Source organism: Sporobolomyces salmoneus (assembly GCF_050403485.1).
Source record: "Sporobolomyces salmoneus JCM6883 DNA, S_salmoneus_JCM6883_v1_ctg25, whole genome shotgun sequence".
NCBI lineage: Eukaryota > Fungi > Basidiomycota > Microbotryomycetes > Sporidiobolales > Sporidiobolaceae > Sporobolomyces > Sporobolomyces salmoneus.
Window position 1 is genome coordinate 72,533 of NW_027481138.1, and position 17,285 is coordinate 89,817.

The 17,285-nt window shown below is 51.1% G+C and overlaps 4 protein-coding genes across 4 annotated transcripts; all 4 read left to right on the forward strand.

Annotated features, from left to right (window-relative positions):
- Positions 1–29: 29 nt before the first annotated feature.
- JCM6883_002483 (uncharacterized protein) lies at positions 30–1,737 on the forward strand (the record flags this gene model as incomplete). Its single annotated transcript, XM_076632319.1, has 5 exons — positions 30–388; positions 477–878; positions 978–1,311; positions 1,386–1,576; positions 1,656–1,737. The coding sequence occupies 5 exons, from the start codon at positions 30–32 to the stop codon at positions 1,735–1,737; spliced, it is 1,368 nt and encodes a 455-aa protein (XP_076487659.1).
- Positions 1,738–2,338: 601 nt separating this feature from the next.
- Positions 2,339–10,090, forward strand: JCM6883_002484 (uncharacterized protein; the record flags this gene model as incomplete). The annotated part of the gene is made up of 16 exons (XM_076632320.1): positions 2,339–2,837; positions 2,903–3,903; positions 4,017–4,367; positions 4,502–4,761; positions 4,843–5,085; positions 5,158–5,396; positions 5,462–6,200; positions 6,274–6,391; positions 6,456–6,946; positions 7,280–7,591; positions 7,645–8,317; positions 8,382–8,702; positions 8,758–9,150; positions 9,208–9,310; positions 9,367–9,764; positions 9,827–10,090. 16 exons carry the CDS (start codon positions 2,339–2,341, stop codon positions 10,088–10,090), a joined length of 6,405 nt encoding a protein of 2,134 aa, XP_076487660.1.
- Positions 10,091–10,466: 376 nt separating this feature from the next.
- On the forward strand, positions 10,467–14,107 carry JCM6883_002485 (uncharacterized protein; the record flags this gene model as incomplete). The annotated part of the gene is made up of 13 exons (XM_076632321.1): positions 10,467–10,644; positions 10,718–10,987; positions 11,050–11,136; positions 11,203–11,234; positions 11,871–12,122; positions 12,187–12,245; positions 12,302–12,368; positions 12,435–12,522; positions 12,587–12,780; positions 12,860–13,130; positions 13,195–13,568; positions 13,633–13,789; positions 13,857–14,107. The coding sequence occupies 13 exons, from the start codon at positions 10,467–10,469 to the stop codon at positions 14,105–14,107; spliced, it is 2,280 nt and encodes a 759-aa protein (XP_076487661.1).
- A 2,657-nt stretch (positions 14,108–16,764) lies between these two features.
- Positions 16,765–17,226, forward strand: JCM6883_002486 (SRPBCC family protein; the record flags this gene model as incomplete). The annotated part of the gene is made up of 3 exons (XM_076632322.1): positions 16,765–16,926; positions 17,035–17,106; positions 17,188–17,226. 3 exons carry the CDS (start codon positions 16,765–16,767, stop codon positions 17,224–17,226), a joined length of 273 nt encoding a protein of 90 aa, XP_076487662.1.
- Positions 17,227–17,285: the final 59 nt, after the last annotated feature.

The following is a 17,285-nucleotide window of genomic DNA, read 5'->3' on the forward strand; positions in this document are numbered from 1 at the left end:
CTCTTTCTCCCCTTCACTCCTGATTCTCGATGATGCTCTTACGCCGGCTTCCTCCTGCTCGGATACCTTCCCTCCGGACACGCTCGATCCGATGCTCGTCTTCCTCCTCCTCGGCTTCCCAAATCCCCCTCGTGATCGCCTCCGCCCCTACCTATTCCCGACACTTAGTGATTCATACTCCTCACCCTGCATCAACCTGGCCAAGTCACTTGGAATCCATTTCCCCTTTGTACCGAGAACTCGGCAAGAGGTGGAGTAAGGACGAGAGGTTCAAGGACGTCGGGTTCGGGGTTAGTGAAGGTGGAAATAGGAATGTTGATACACGGACAGAGGAATGGGATAAAAGGAAATCAAAGTTTGAGGCACCGAAAGAGGGGGAAACGGAAGAGTGCGTTCAGGGTTTTCTATTTCCTCCCTCTCTTTCCTCTACGAGATGAGCGAGCTGATAAAGGATTGTGTGCGTGTGTAATACTCAGAGTCTACTCAGCGACCCTCTACCCCGATTTCGTTCGTTTCCCTCAGTTCTCCCTCTCCTCCCTCGCGAAATTCGAATCCAAATTCGATTCCCTCCCTTCTCGTCCCATCGCTCCTTCCTCTGCTTCCACGTCAGCACCAGCACGAACACATATCTACGTATGTACACACGGCTCAAGAGACTGTAAATGTGGAGATCTAGGCGAGAAACTGTATCAATCCATCTTGTGTGAGCTCAAACGGCGTAAGATCGGAGGTGAACCATCCGTTTCCTCGTCAACAGTTGGAAAGGCAGAGGGAGAGGCCGGAGATGGAGTGAGAGTGAGTAGGATCGCACATATCGGAGGACACAAATTCGCGGCGAACGCTCTAGTCTACAACGAGCAAACCGGGAAATGTGACTGGTGAGCTCATATTCTCCCACTTGACTCTTTGACTCTTTGCATCGTATGAACTGCGAGAAACTGACTCGCCGCGTTAAAACGCGAATGTGCGGAAATTAGGTATGGACTCCTATCTGAATCGGACGTTACCCCCTTGCTCGATTCCGCCCTCTCGACGAATCCCTCCCTCGACACGACCCTCTACCCCAATTGGCGAGGTCGACTCGGTCTCTCCCCCTCCGAAATCAAATCCCTCTATCTCTCCTCCTCCGCCTCCAAATCTTCGAAAAAGGGACAACTCGCCCAACAACTCGGCGAACAAGTGATGATCAAATTCGTCACGTATGAAGGAGAAGAGCTCGAGATGATTGGGTACGAAGGGGAAAGTTTGATGAGCGTCGCAAAGAGGGGAGTGGCACCTTCGATTTTAGCGACTTGTGGTGGGAATTGCGAGGTACGTTTTCCTCTCGGTCCTTGGCATCTTGTCTTTCGTGAAAGGAGGTTGACAAGACCGAGGTTGCCATACAGTGCGCAACTTGTCATGTCCATATCCCACCTCTCGTCCCTTCTTCTTCTTCCTCGACGACAAGCGACCCGCTAGCGACAACGACGACTCGTCAACCCGCTTCGATCCCGGAGTTACCGAGCACATTGCCGGAAATGACGGATGAAGAAGATGAACAATTGGATTTCGCGATTGGTGCGGATGATGATTCGAGGTAAAGCCCCTCTCTCGCTTTCCCCCCTACTCGAGTGACCGTGACCGTGACTGATGAGATGGGATGTGACGGTGAATAGGTTAGCATGTCAGATCCCGGTGACGAAAGAACTGGGGGAATGGATAGAAAAGGGAGGGAGGATCAAGCTCCCGCGATACTAGATTCTTCGACTTGAGCCCAGTGACTGACTCGTCGGCCTAGAGAATCCTACCTACTTACTTATCAAGTCACTACCGATGAGCGGGACAAAGAGAACGCGCGTGAGACAGATTGGGCGAAGGAGAGAAGCGCGGAAAGGGTTCTAGCTTCGCGAATCTGTAGGGTTTCCGTTGGGAAGCACGTTAACGGGGCGAATCCTATCGCCCGCTGCTTCCCAGGACGAGCCGTACAGTACACGGTAGCATCTCAAGACTCAACAATTGAATCGCAGGATAGGAGAAAAGCTTGAGCTTGCGAAGCTTGGCGGTAGAGGAAAATGAAAATGAGAATTATGAGGAGGTTGGATCCTGGCGAGTACGATAGCCGTTTGGCGCGTTAGTGCTGGGTTTGATAGAATGACTGGAAGTCTCCGAGAACAAAAAGATACAAAACGCGCAGCTTTTGAACGTGGAAATGCGAGAGTGAGCCTATCTTGCTTTTCTCCCCACCTTTGACTCAGCTCTCTTTGCTGAGGATAACGACTCGCCTCACTCTCGTCAGCTTCAGAAGAAATCGATCCCGAACGAACCCGCGAACGGAACGAACCTTTGGGGGGAAAATCGAATGTCCAACAACTCTCCCTTCTCCTCGTCATTCGTCGTCCCGATCCATCACCAGCACAAGAACAGTAGTCCACTACTCGACTCCCAATCTCAATTCCCACCTTCACCGAACCTATCTTCATTCATTCCGGGCTCGTTCTCTCAGCAACACGATTCATCATCTTCTTCCTTAACTCCCAATTCATCCGCGAGGAGTTATCGACATTCGACCTTGTTGGAAGGAGGGAAATACACTGAAGATTGGAATACTCGAGGAGGATCGTCGCAGTCTTCGTCGTTGTTACCGTATTCGACTAGTTCCCCCTCCTCTCACACTTCGGTTCATCGTCAAACTCGTTCAGTGGGTAGAGTACCTTCGATAGGTCATTTACAACAAGCACAAGCACCACCAAGTCGTTCGAACTCACAGAGGAATAGTATGATGATCCCTTCTTCGTCATCTTTCGGACTGGGAGGAGGAGGAGGTTCGAGTGACGGAGCAGCTAGTCGAGGGAATCAAGGTCTGTCTCCATCCTACTCTCTATATCTAGTTGACTGTGTCGCTGATAGAACTGCCCGCCGGTAGACGTTATGATGGGAGCTAGTCCTAGTCCTTCGACCTCCTCGACTGCGAATTCATTCATGACTCAACAGCATCAGCAACAGCAGCATCACTACCGCGCCCCTTCGACCGGAATGAGCAGAGGATTATCTCACGACGGACTCGCTTCAAACACTCCTTCTCGAATCGGAGGTCAATCGAGTTCTCTCCTTCCGACTTCTTACGGCGGAGCAAGTTCGAGTGGAGGAGGGGAAAGAGGTAGACCTTTATCCTACGCCGGAGTCGGAGTTGGAGGTGGATACACTCCAATGTCTGGAGTTCAATCGAATTCGTCGTCCTCAACTTCACCTCGAATGCAACCTCCTCCTTCTCCCTCTTCTTCCTCTCGCTACAACAACTCGACCTCGACCGTTCCTTCTTCCCATTCAGCTGCTGCTAATGCGGCTGCGGGATTCTATCCACAACATATCGCTCAATCGTACGCAATCGGAGGAGGAGGATTGAGTCAGCAACAACAAGCTTCGACGTCGACTTCGGCTTCTACTTCAACTTCTTCCCTTTCTCTTTCGCCGCATCCACTCGGTCATCCTCCGCCTCCTCAGAGCGTATCGCCGCAACAATACTATCAGTCGCAGCATTATCTGGACCACGCGATGAGACAATCTTCATCAGGAGGAGGAGGAGGTCAATCGGCATCTTCCCCATCGACGAGTCACGCTCCTTCAGCCGGTTCTCCTTCTCTCTACCACCAACAACATTCTCACCATCAGCAGCATCAACCTCCGCATCACTATGGCGGCGGATCAACCGATCTTCGGTCCCTCTCGCTCAATTCTGCCTCGACTCTTCATTCTCCCAACCTAGCCTCAGGAGGAGGATTCCCTTCGCCGCAAATGGGAAGAGGAGGAGGTGGTGGAAGGGTCAAGAAAGGGTTGAAGAAAGTGAGGGATGTGAACGAGATTGAGAGGAAAAGTAATGTGCAACCGAGGGGGAGGAGAGCTGATCCCGCTGGAGGGTTCATCAGTGTACGCCTCATTATCATCTCTCCCTATTTCAGTACTCGTATCTTCCGCCGAGTGCGCGCGAGGGAATCGAAACTGACGAACCGATTTTTGTTTCTCTTTTGATTCGTGAATAGCCTCTGAAAGCTTTAACGACTCACTTACCACAAACCTATAATCTCGTCAACCCATCCTTCCACTACGAGACCTCTCTGAACCCTCGCCGAGTCTTGACGAAACCTTCGAAACCGGCTCAAAACGATGGATTCGACAACGAAGATTCCGATTACATTCTCTATGTCAACGACGTCCTAGGTCCCGAAGACAAGGATCGTTATTTGATCTTGGATGTATTGGGTCAGGGAACGTTCGGACAGGTGGTTAAATGTCAGAATATGAAGACTCATGAGATTGTCGCGGTAAAGGTCGTCAAGAATAAACCGGCGTATTTTCAACAGAGTATGATGGAGGTTACTATACTCGAACTCGTAAGACTCTCTCCGTCTATCCTTCTCTTCTCCCGCTCCCTTTCGAGTTTCGGAAGAAAAACCGGAAAACTGACTCATCTCGACGATTTCATCCTGTTTCCTCGCTCTCTCTCTTGTTCTCTCGCGAGAAATAGATCAACAATCAATGGGACAAAGACGACGAACACCACATGCTCCGACTCAAAGATACCTTCATCCATCATTCTCACCTCTGTCTCGTGTTCGAACTCCTCTCGAACAACTTGTACGAATTGATCAAACAGAATTCGTTCCGAGGATTATCGACGAGTTTGGTCAGAGTGTTCACGGCTCAATTGTTGGATGCGATGGCGGTTCTGGCGGAAGCGAAAATCATTCATTGCGATTTGAAACCTGAGAATATTCTCCTCAAATCGTCAGTTCCTCGTCTCTTCCTCATCTCTCTTGCCGATAAGTTTCGGTATGACTGATGGCGGGATGAGGAATGGTTGACTAGACTTCAATCCCCAACGATCAAAGTAATCGATTTCGGTTCAGCCTGTCACGAGAAACAAACCGTCTACACCTACATCCAATCTCGATTCTATCGTTCTCCGGAAGTGATCCTCAGTCTACCCTATTCGGCAATGATCGATATGTGGTCTTTGGGATGTATTTGCGTCGAATTGTTCCTCGGGTTACCGTTGTTCCCCGGAACGAGTGAATTCAATCAGATTACTCGGATCGTCGAGATGCTAGGGTGAGTTCCTCTCCCGCTCTCATTCATGATTTCACACATTTATTGATGTGTCCGGTGGATTGATCTTCATAGGATGCCACCGGATCACATGTTGGATAAAGGAAAACAAACTTCGCATTTCTTTGAAACGTTCGCCGACGAATACGGAAGGAGACGATATCGATTGAAGTCGTTGGAACGGTACAGTCAAGAATTCAAATCGACGAACGAACAACCGAGTAAGAAGTATTTCTCGGCGACGACATTACCGGAAATCATCAAACAGTATCCGATCGTGAGGAAAGGGTTGAAGGAAGCCGAGGTTGATAAAGGTCAGTTCTCGTGACATTCAGACAGTCGCCTACCGCTTGACTGAATTGGCAGAGGGGATTGACAGAAATGAGGAATCGAATCGCCTTCATCGATTTCGTTCAAGGATTACTCAATCTCGATCCGGAACAACGATGGACTCCCGCTCAAGCCCGAATGCATCCTTTCGTACTCGGCGAACCTCTCACCTCTCCTTTCGTCCCTCCACCTCGTCACGGTCTCCCTAAACAATCCACTTCTTCTTCTTCCTCGACTTCTCCGATCGATCCAACGAAACAACGACCTTATGGAGGATTACCTCCGGCACCGAACGCAAATCGACCGAGACAAACTTACGACGCGAAAGCGTACGCTCAACAACTGAACCAACAACAATCGTACAACGTTCAAGCTCAACGAGTTTCTCAAGTTCCTCCCACAAATCCTTACGCCGCCGACGTTCAAGCTCAAGCTCAAGCCCAAGCGCAGGCTCAGGCTCAGGCTCAGGCACACGCTCAAGCTCACGCACAGGCGCAAGCGCAAGCTCAGGCTCAAGCTCAAGCTGCCGCCGTCGCGAGACAACAACAACTTCCTCCTCCGTCTCTCTACGGTCCCGCTTCCGGAGGTTACGCCCCTCGAACGACAGGAACGACGACGACGACGGGAGGACCGAATCCAGCAGCAGTCGCGAATCCTCCAGCGGTACATCATTATCAAACGACGAGAGGAAGGTCGGGAACGATTGGACAAGAGTTACCTCCAGCACTACAGAAATTGGGTCATGATTTGAGCGTGCATTCGGGGACGGGTCAATCTATCACCCCAGTGTCAGTTCTTCCTTTCGAACCACAGTCACTCGAGGAAAATGAGCTGATTGAAGTCGAACCTCGAGACTGACAGACTTCGAAGAGAAGATCAATGGCAAGCTTGGGAGAGATCGTTACAAGAAGGAAACGGAGTTCAAAGACGGATATCAATCTCGACAAAGAATCCACATCTAAACCTCTTACAGGAACAAGTGAGTCCTCTTTACTGTTTGTCAATCTCGAGTGAGATGTTCATCTGTCGTTTTTGCTTCTCAGGCGGAACTCAACAGTTGGAATTCCCCGGCTCGAGTGAAACAACAACCTTCGTACGGATCTTACTACACATCACCTCACCAACCCTCTCAACCTCAATTCTCGGTCGTCGTCGACGATGGAGTCGTTCCCTCCTCTTCCTCTTCCGCTTCCCGTCCATCACATTCCGCCGACATTTTCGGTCCCGGAATCGCCGCACCTCCCTTGGCCTACTCTGCCAGTAATCCTTCTTCTCGATACGCGCCCTACCCTCCGACCGTCGTCGGGGGCGCTTCGAATTCGAACCCTGGATCGATTTTACCCCTCTCGCAAGCTCCTCCGCCTCCGATGGGTGCGGCTCCTTCGTCAATGAGCGGGATACAGCAGGATCCGACGACGTACGATCTGTATAATCAGCAACAGCAGCAGCAGCAACTTCATCAACAACAAACACCGAGTCATCATCGATTGTCGCAGCAAGGACCTGGAGGAGGTTCAAATTTCTATTCACCTCGGTTTTGAGACGACTCTCGTCAACCACGAACGAACGGAGGCTCACGAGGGATTTAAATCTCGCTGGAATCGACCGAGCGAGACGAGAGGGAATGAAAAGAGATCGAAATGAAACGAAAAATAGTAAATTGTCTGAATTGAATCTCTGTGCAATTCTTCTCCTGTTTTTGTTTTGTGTACCTTCCTTCCATCTTCTTCTCCTCTCATATTCTAGCACTCTACTCTCTCTCTCTCTCTCCATCTCTCCATTTCTCATGAGCTCTTGGTTGCTCTTTCGCTCATCTCCCTCCTTTTCTCGCACCTTTTTTTTTTGAGCTCATCGTGATACACAGCAGACACGAGATCTCTCAACGACTCGAGGAAGTCTACACTGGAGGAGTCGGTTACGAGTTCATGCATCTGCCTTCGAAGCATGAACGGAGATTCCTCGAAACGATGTTGGAACAATCCCACGCGGTACCGATTTCGAAGGAACGACAACGAGAACAGTGGGAGTTGTTGGCGAAATCGGAAGGGTTCGATGCGTGGTGTGCGAAGAGATTCCCGAATGTCAAGAGGTATGGATTACAAGGTGGAGAAGGAATGATGGTTGCTCTCGCGGCTCTCTTCGAAGAAGCTGGGAAAGAAGGAATCGAAGATATCGTTCTGTGAGTCGCTTGCCCGCTTCTCTCCGGCTGAATTAGCTGACGTTTCGTTGTAGCGGCATGCCTCATCGAGGTCGTCTCAACCTCCTCACTCAAATGCTCGATCTCGATATGCGCCTCCTCGTTCGCAAGATGAGAGGACTCCCTACTTTACCTCCTTCCCTCACCTCGCCCGAATTCAGCGACGACGTACTCTCCCATCTCTTCCTCTCTACCGATTACTCAACGTCGTCTTCCTCGAACCCTCTCAAAGTACACCTTCTCCCGAATCCGTCTCACCTCGAAGCGATCACTCCCGTCGCGCAAGGATTCGCTAGAGCTCTTCAAATTCCTTTCGGCTCAGCTGCAAAGGACGACACCGAACTGGGTGACCGCGTTCTCAACATCAGCTTGCACGGAGATTCAGCATTCGGTGGACAAGGAATCGTCGCCGAAACGCTCAACATGGCTTCTCTCCCTCATTTCAACGTCGGTGGAACAGTTCGAATCGTCGTCAACAATCAACTTGGCTACACGACTCCAGCGATTCAAGGTAGAACTTCGTTCTATGCTACCGATCTCGCGAAATCGATCTCGGCTCCGGTTTTGCACGTCAACGGAGATCGAATCGACGACGTTGCAAGGTGTTTGAAGCTTGCGTTCGCGTATCAGAGAAAGTTCAGGAAGGATGTTATCGTCGACCTGGTCGTTTATCGACGATTGGGTCACAATGAGCTTGACGAACCGTCTGTAAGTTTCCTTTCTCTCGCTCTCACGAGTCGACGACTGTCGCTCATCGCTTTTGTCTCGACAGTTCACATCGCCGATCATGTACCGTCGAATCAAGGATCTACCTTCCGTCGCAAGCATCTACGAGAAATCACTCATCGACGACGGCGTCCTCGATGCATCCGAAGCCTCGACATTCCGCAAAGAACACTTTTCGAAACTCGACACTTCGCTCGTTGCCGCCGAACCGAAGAACTTTACCGTTCCCGAGCTCGAGATGCCTCGAGGATGGAACGAAATGACCTGGCCTTCGAAAGGAGAATGGGAGAAACCGGTCGAGACGGGAGTCGAGGAACAAGTCTTGAAGGAAGTGGGAAAGAGAAGTGTCGAAACTCCGGAAGAGATCGTGAGTCAGACGTCTTCGCTTTTATGAGGCTAGAACTGACAAGCGAACGTTTTAGACTGTTCATCCTCGACTTACCAAGATGCATATCGCGAAACGATTGCAAAGTGTCGAAAAGGGAGAAGGAATCGACTTCGCGACTGCGGAAGCAATGGCGTTCGGATCTCTCCTGCTCAATGGCTACAACGTTCGGTTGTGTGGACAAGATAGTGGACGAGGAACGTTCTCTCAACGACATGCGATCTTTGCCGATCAAAACTCTGAACAAACAGCCGTTCCGCTTCAAACCCTAGCGACGAATCCACCTCCGAGCGCGAAGGATGTCGAGAAGATCGGAACGTTCGAAGTTGTCAACTCGCCTCTGTCAGAGTATGCCGTCGTCGGATTCGAACAGGGAGTCGCTTGGGTTTCTCCGAAACTTCTCCCGCTCTGGGAAGCTCAATTCGGTGATGTGAGTTAGGCTCAGTATGACCCGAGCGAATTGTCACTTATAGCCCTCTGCTCACAGTTCCACAACACGGCGCAAGTGACTCTCGACACGTTCTTCGGATCGAGTGAAACGAAATGGGGAATGCAAAGCGCTTTGACGCTTCTCCTCCCTCACGGATACGGTAAGTTGCTCTCCTATTTCTTGCGAAGCCGCCTGCTCACCGCGTCTTCTTGGTAGACGGAGCTGGTCCCGAGCACTCGAGCTCTCGAATTGAACGCTTCCTCCAACTCACGAACGAACCTCTCCGTCGCCAATCTTTCACTCCCTCTCTCCACGCCGTCAATGTCACGACTCCCGCTCAATATTTCCACCTCCTCCGTCGTCAAATGCTTCGACCTTACCGTAAACCTCTCGTTGTCTTTTCGCCGAAAGGGATCCTTCGACTACCCGCTGCCTCTTCGACTCTCGCCGAGATGGCAGAAGGAACGAGTTTCCAACCCGTTTTGACGGAACGTATCGAGGAGCCGGAGAAGGTCGAGAGAGTTGCCTTCTTGAGCGGAAAGATGTATTACGATCTCCTCAAACAACGAACTGATCGAGGACTCGAAGGGAAAATCACTTTCGTTCGTATCGAGGTGAGTCTCTCGCCCCTTCGAAACGAGACTTCGAAGGCGAGCTCACTCGCTTTCTTCACCAGGAAATCTCTCCATTCCCCTACGCTGCGGTCTCTCGCGTTCTCGACACCTACAAGAACGCTCAATCGTTCCTGTGGGCTCAAGACGAACCGGAAAACGCCGGAGCTTACACCTTCGTTCTACCTCGATTGCAACAAGTTCTACCAAAGGGAGTCGAGTTGGAGTACGCGGGAAGAGAGGCGATGGCGACGGTTGCTCCCGGGGTCAAGAGTTGCTTTGAGGAACAGAAGAGGGAAATCGAGGAGAAGATCTTTGGGGGACTCTAGTCGCTAGTTCGTGGTTTCTGATGGATATCTTCTTTCATTTGCAACGTCATCTTTAGTACTGACAGCTCCCTTGATCGCTGCTGAGTTGTGCGGCACGAGTGTAGGCGAACGAGACTGTGCCTCTTCTCCTTCGCTTCTTTCTTCCCGCTTCCAGCTTCGTTCGAGGAGGTTCGTCGCTGTCCACGATCGGATCGAGTACAAAGGACGAGAAGAGACGTTGTGTTCGTCTTCTCACGTGTCACTCCGTCCCCTTTCAAAGACGCCGCTCGAACCTCTCTCCAATTGCGCACGAGCCCTTCAATTGATGACCCTTCAATTAGCGATTCTTCTCTGCTTTCTCCTCTACTTCTCACTCTCTACTCGAAGATTAGTGAACATGCCTTCTGACTGCTGCACTCGCCTGTATCGATGGTGGAAACGACAAGGGGCAATTCGGCTCGAGGAAGAAAGGGAGGAAGAGGAACGGGTGGTGATGGAGAAAGGGATCTTACCGTTAGATGCAGATGCTGTCGAGGAGGCGTCGGATACAGAAGAGGGGGAGGAGGGTTACACTCGTGAGTTGGACTTCGTTGTTCTGTCTCTCACTCTCGAGCTGACCCACTTTCGTCAATGTCTCCCACACCGTAGAAGCTCGCCTCCTACTCGAATGTGTTATCGCCTCGATCTGGAACGCCTTCTGCCTCGGCTACCTCATGCTCTTCCCGAGTTTCGATCCAATTTCGAACGAAGTCATCTGTCCTCGTCCCGCTTTCTTGCACGTCCTCTTGGCTCTCGCTGCCTTACCTCTTGTGATCGGAATGTTAGCTGGAGCTGAGGCGAACTGGGGTCAGAAGGAGGCGGAAATCAGGATGAAAAGGTCAACTTGGAAAAATACGTTGATTCTGCTTGGTTTCATTGGTAAGTGCTTTCGCTACGATCGTGGTAGCTGAGGACAAAGCTGACACAGTACTCCTGTACAGGCTGCTGTGCCGGTATCGGATTACTCGTCGCGTTCGTCGCTCGCGATCAAAATGTTTGGCTGCAGAACGGCTTGTTTGCGACCACTCGTACGTCTTTAGCCTCCGCCCTGTCTTCCTCTCCGTCGTACTGACATGCTCTTGACTTTCTGACAGTCTTGGCGCAAGCTCTTTTGCTTCGAAGATACGTGAGCTCAGACGAAGCGAGTTCGCAAGAGCATTTCCCCTTCCGCCGCGATACCCCTTCTACCCCTGTCTCGACCTACTCCTGCTCGAACGAGAAAGTCAGCGTTTACGAGTTCCTTCGGGAGACTTACACGTCGAGCTCAAATTGAGTACAAATTCGTTTGACTCGCTTTTTCGCCGTAGACTACTTTTGTCCCGCTCTCCTCTGTCAATGTACTTTCTCTTGCTTGTGCCTCTAAGAGGAGCTCGGAAAAGCACACGCACCTGAGCCTTGAGTGCTGGTTTCGCGCGGTGCCAGTGACTTCCTTCGACGTTTTTCTCCTGATCCTCTCGCTTAATCCTTGTTACTTCGCTCGGCAGTCACCTGAACCTCGTGGGAAACCTCAGATACGTCTAGCTTGACCTCGATGACCTCGCGGAACTCAGCTTGGCGACTGCAGCAAGAAACGACGGATGACTTGAAAATGGCGCCTTCGTTCGCGAGGAAGTCGCAAACAGAGGCCCCTTCGGAGAAAGCGGTCTCGACCGAACGCAGCGGTGATCTTTTTTCGGCAGAAAATTTTCAGAATCTGTCGCCATTCTTGTTCGACCTCTTTTTCACTTTCCTCACTCTCTCCTCACCTCGCCGCCTGCACTAGCTCGACCGTACCACAGAGAACGCGTATTGTTGGGCAATGACCTCTACGAAGAGCTACGATGGAGGATCAACTCTAGAAAGAAAGCAGTCGACTTCGGTCGACTACAAGATGGGCTCGAATGCCGAGAAGGGAGACGCGTTGGGGGACAAAGATGTCCGGGTCATGCGAGATGGAAGTGGTGTAGGAACCACCCACAGGCGTTTAACCGCTAGGCATATTACCTTCATCGGTATCGGAGGTGGAATCGGAACAGTAAGCCTCCCTCTCGTTCCGCCCTGAGTCTGGGACTAGTGAGACTGACAGAGCTCGCTATTAGGGTTTATTCATTGGTACTGGAGCAGCATTGGCGAAAGCGGGACCGGCGGGTCTCTTACTGTGAGTTTTCTTTTGTTGTGTTTCTCCGTTCATCATACTGACGTTCTCATGTACAGTGCATACTGCGTCGTCGGAGCTATCCTATGGTGTGTCATGGAATCGATCGGAGAACTCGCGACTCTCGTAAGCTCAAAATCCTCGAAGTTTTGATTTCTTCGCAAACTGACTCGTTCATTTGTGTGCCGATAGCTCCCTATGGCCGGTACCTTCGTCAACTTCACGTCTCGTTGCATCGACCCTGCAATTGGATTCACTCTCGCTATTTCTTACGGTTACTGTGAGTTGCTCCAGTTTTCCTTTTTCGAACGTCCGACTTTTCGCTTAACCGTCCACCTCTCTAGGTTACACGATCGCCATCGCCTCTGAATGTTCCGCCGCCGCTATCCTCGTATCATACTGGTCCGACATCACGCCAGCCCTGGTCATCACCATCTCTCTCGTGTTAATCTTCATCATCAACATGTCGAGCGTACGATTCTACGGTGAATCCGAGTTTGTCACGTCGATCATCAAAGTATTGTGCTTCCTCGGTCTCGTGAGTACTGCCTCCTTTCCTCTGTTTCGTTGAATCGACCAAGTTGGAAATTGACGGTTTCGTTTCGCTTCGAATTCAGGTAATCGTCGGGCTCGTCATCACTCTTGGAGGAGCTCCTGATCATGATCGACGAGGGTTCCGATACTGGAACGATCCCGGAGCGTGGGCTCAACCTTACGGGCTTTCAGGGCAGACTGGCAACTTTGCCGGATTTGTCTCTGCGTTCATCAATGCCGCCTTCTCGTTCATCGGTGTAGAGACGGTCGTTATCGCCGCCGGAGAAGCCGCTAACCCTCACAAGTCAATCCCCAAGGCCGTTAAACGAGTCACTTACCGTATCTCTTTCTTCTGTAAGTTTTACCTCTCGCTTCTTTCGAGCCCACGAGTTGTTACTGATCAGCTTCGTGCAATCAGACATCCTCGGAGCTGTTATTATCGGTATGATCGTACCAAGTAACAACCCCGACCTCGTCTCTGGAGCTGGAAACGCAAACTCGTCGCCCTGGGTCATCGCCATCAAAACTGCCGGTATCTCCGCCCTCCCCTCTATCGTCAACGCGTGTATCCTCGTCTCTGCCTGGTCCGCTGGAAACGCCTACTGTTATGTTGGAGCTCGTATCATCGTCGCCATGTCTCTCGATCGTCAACTCCCGAAAGTCTTTTCGAAAACAAACCGATGGGGAGTTCCTTGGGTCGCAGTCATCACTTCCTGGTTGTTCGGTCCTCTCGCTTACCTTTCTCTCGGGTCTGGAGGAGCTGCTCAAGCTTTCACTTGGATTCTCAATCTCGTGAGTTCCCTCTCTCCTCGAACGTCTCTGAGCGATGTAGGCTGACCCTCGTTCGTCTTCGTAGTCCACCGTCGCCGGTCTTCTCGCATGGGGTACCTTGTCGTTCGCCTATGTCAGATTCCACAAAGCTGTCAAAGTTCAAGGCTTGGATCGAAACGAATTCCCTTTCAAAGGAAGACTTCAACCCTACGCAGGTTACTTTGGATGCGTCGGATCTATCGGTGCGTCTCTTCTTTCCCGAGTCATATCCCTTCGACTCTCGCTGATTCCTCTCTTTCCTCCCTGCAGTGATCGCTCTCGCTCAAGGTTACTCGGTCTTCCTCAAAGGTCACTGGAACACTCAAGATTTCGTCGCTTCCTACATTGGTTTCCCCATCTTCATCGTCCCGGCAATCGTCTGGAAGATTTACCACCGAACGAAATTCGTTCGAGCGAGCGATATGGATCTCTACAGCGGACGATTCGATCCTGCGTTGGCGGGACCTCCCGAACCGGAACCGACGACTTGGTACGGAAAGTTCATCGAATGGCTTTGCTAAGGTGTCAGGGTAGAAGAGGGAGTCGAGGAGTATCGTTCTCCCTTTTTTGTGTTTGTTTTGTTTGTTCGTTTATTCAGAGATCGTTCATCCGGTCTGAAACCCTTGTATCTATCTACCTTATCTCTTTATCACCTAGATATCTTCTTATACCCCCCACCTCGCAACCTCGTTAGAGCTTACCTCGTTAGAACCTCATTAGTTTGTTTCCTCTTTCAACCTGAGATGCAAAACTATGTTCATTTCGCAATCATCCATGCGTCCACGCGTGCCAGAGATAATCTCTCTGTAGACCGTGAGAGTGACTGTTCGATTTGAGCCAAGGTGATTTCGACGATTTCGAAGAGCTTCAGCGCGTCCTCCGTTGATTGGCACCTGACGGTCGTGCCACTTTGGATTCAAATGGAGAGTATCGGCATCCGCTACTTTGTGTGCGAGCATTGAATTGAAATCTCTCGACACGCGCGATGACTGTTTTCCTCTTTTCGAAACTCGAGTTGTTCCACAGTCCACAAAGCCTCAACACCGTTCGTCCTCCTAATGAACGAGTCCGAGGAGCTATATCGGATCCCTGCCCCCGCACATCCTTGTTTCGTATCCTTCTCTACCGAAGCGGCACCAACTCGCTCAAAACCATCCTAACTGGCCTCCGACTCCCGTTATCCGCCCGCAACTCAGGGCCACATCCAAGGCAGAGACCTTTACTTGGAGACGATTCCATTCGAACCTACAAATTTCTCAAGAGAGGTTAGTGCAGAAGGAGGAGGAATCCGAACACAGAGCGGTGAATCTTACCCAGAAGTTCAGCCACCGCTTGAAGCGAATCCAAGCTTGCTGAAGACATAGGGTCACTGACGAGCCGTAGAGCGATGCATGCATTACCAGCGGCGCTGAACGAAGTGAAGAGGGTTAGATAATTGATCTGCTTTCGAACGAAGGAGAGAGCGATGTGAGAACGTACAGTCGTTTCGCTTCCTTCTTTGTGCGTCCATCCGCCCAGAAAGCAAGGCGATGCGGGCCTGTCGAAATCCTTAAGGTGCAAGTCCACATCACATCATACGTCGTCCAGTGGCCGACACAGCTGTAGTTTTCCGTGAGCTTTGGAGAGGGTTCGGCTGCATACAATCTCCCACGGAGAATACCGTCGTAATCGATCCTAGCCATCGTCGAAGAAATCGGGAAGGGAAGATCTAGAGAGAGGAGAGGATCCGGAGATACAATGACAAACCGGCCGGAGCGACGCGCAGTCGAGCGAACAAAGCTTTGAGCAACTGCGCGATAAACAGGAGCATACGAACGAACGAGGGGAAGGAACGAGCTTCACGAACAATTTGACTGAAGAACAGGAGACACGATGAAAGGAGGGTCGATATCGGGCGTGAACGCTTCGCAATGGCTTCAGATAGTCTTGCGCATCCGCCTAGCGTATTTTTGGATCGATTCGCGTGAGAAGTAGGAAGTAAAGAGAGCGTCAACTCGAAGTCCCACTCTTGCCTCCCGACCAGCACCTTCGACAGCTCAAACGGCTTTGCGACTTTCCTCGAGCCACCAGAATCGGCTCAGAAAGACTCACTGGGTCTCGCATCAACACGGATAAAGGAAGGAAGAGGGGTGCTTTGATCAAGAAAGTTCGGGCGTATCTCAGCAGCTCAGGCGATTGTAGGAACTGTTCGAGGCTAGTGACAGACTCGTAAAAGTGTCAATTCACGGTGGAGTCTACTGCTGGTCTCGTCCTAGCGGAAGGCTCGACATGTCCACGTCGGAATCTCGACTCTCGAGTCTACAGAATCGAATTTCGGCTGTCCCATCTCTTGCCGCCCTTCATATACGACGACGAAGCAGCAAGATCGAGGAAAGGGTGTGGGACAAACGGAAGCGAAGACGAACGATGCAAGATTCGAGCTGACTACGTTCGTTACTCCTTTTCGATACAGCTCGTCGGACTCCCTCATCGGCTCTGCCTTGCGGCCGTTTGCTCTGGATAGATATATACTCCTGATCTGAGCCCTTGCAATGCCGACTTCCCATTAACCCAACTCAGAAGAACAGTTTTCAAGTTGAGATCTCGAAAGTGATTCTTCCGTAAGACTGCAGTTGATCGGACTCGAAGCGTCATGATTCACAAAGCCCTTCACTATCCAGCGCTGCCGCAAAGTCGACTGGAGGGCAGCGAGAGTTACCGGAGAGTGCTGAAGTAGAGGCTCCGAGGCTCGGGCTCGACTTCGACCTGGGGATGAATTTGCGCTTCGCTTTTGTTAGGTTGTCAAAGACTGTAGTCCGCCCTCTCGTACAGTAGATAGCTCTGCGACGAGACCCGAACGAAAGAGACAAAGCTCACGTCTTCGATACTTTCGGACAGAACACTTGGCCCACGCTCAACTCGAGTTTCGGACTCGCCACGCGGCAGCCGAAACTCTTAGCGCATGATCGAATTGAGCCGATTCGGATTCTTTTTTTTGCTCATTGGCTTTTTCTCTCTTCTCTTGCTCGACTTTACGCCGTTCTCGTCTAGAACCGTCCACTATCCACCACCTTCCTCGACTCTCCAGCCGCCAGCACAAGCCCCAAGCTCTACAAAGACCCGACTCTCGTTCCCTTTCATCAAACTCTCCTTCGAATCTGCACCCACCTCGTCTTCCACGTCGCTACTCACGATCAGGATGCCTTCCTTCGCAGCGACTCGACCTGTCAACCCTCCTGGATCAGAACCAGCTCTTTCGGAGGACCAAGTATGGAAAGGTTTAGAGTCGAAAGCGAGGAAACCTCATCTTTTCGTACCTGCGATCACGAGTGCTGAAGTAGTCAAAGATGAAGGGAACAAGGTGAGTGGAAGTCCTTGGACAGAGGCGGGAAAACGGCGTCGTTGTTTCGTTATTTCGAAAACTGACGATTTTCGTTCTTTCGGCTCTGTTCGCGGTCAATCCGGTCAGGTTTCGAGACTTGTTTCCATTCATGGTGGACCTAAAGTACAAGAGGATATCGAGATCCACGACAAAGCTATCGTCAGTCCTGCTCCTTTCTGCGAAATGATTCGAGAAAACGAAAACTGACTCTCTCTCTCTCTCTCTCTTCGGTTCGAATAGCTCTACTTTGACTTTGCCGACAACCGAACCGAGTTCTAAACATTCTCTCATATGGTCCCTCTGGGGAACTACTCCTAACGTACGCTTTTGCCGAAGGA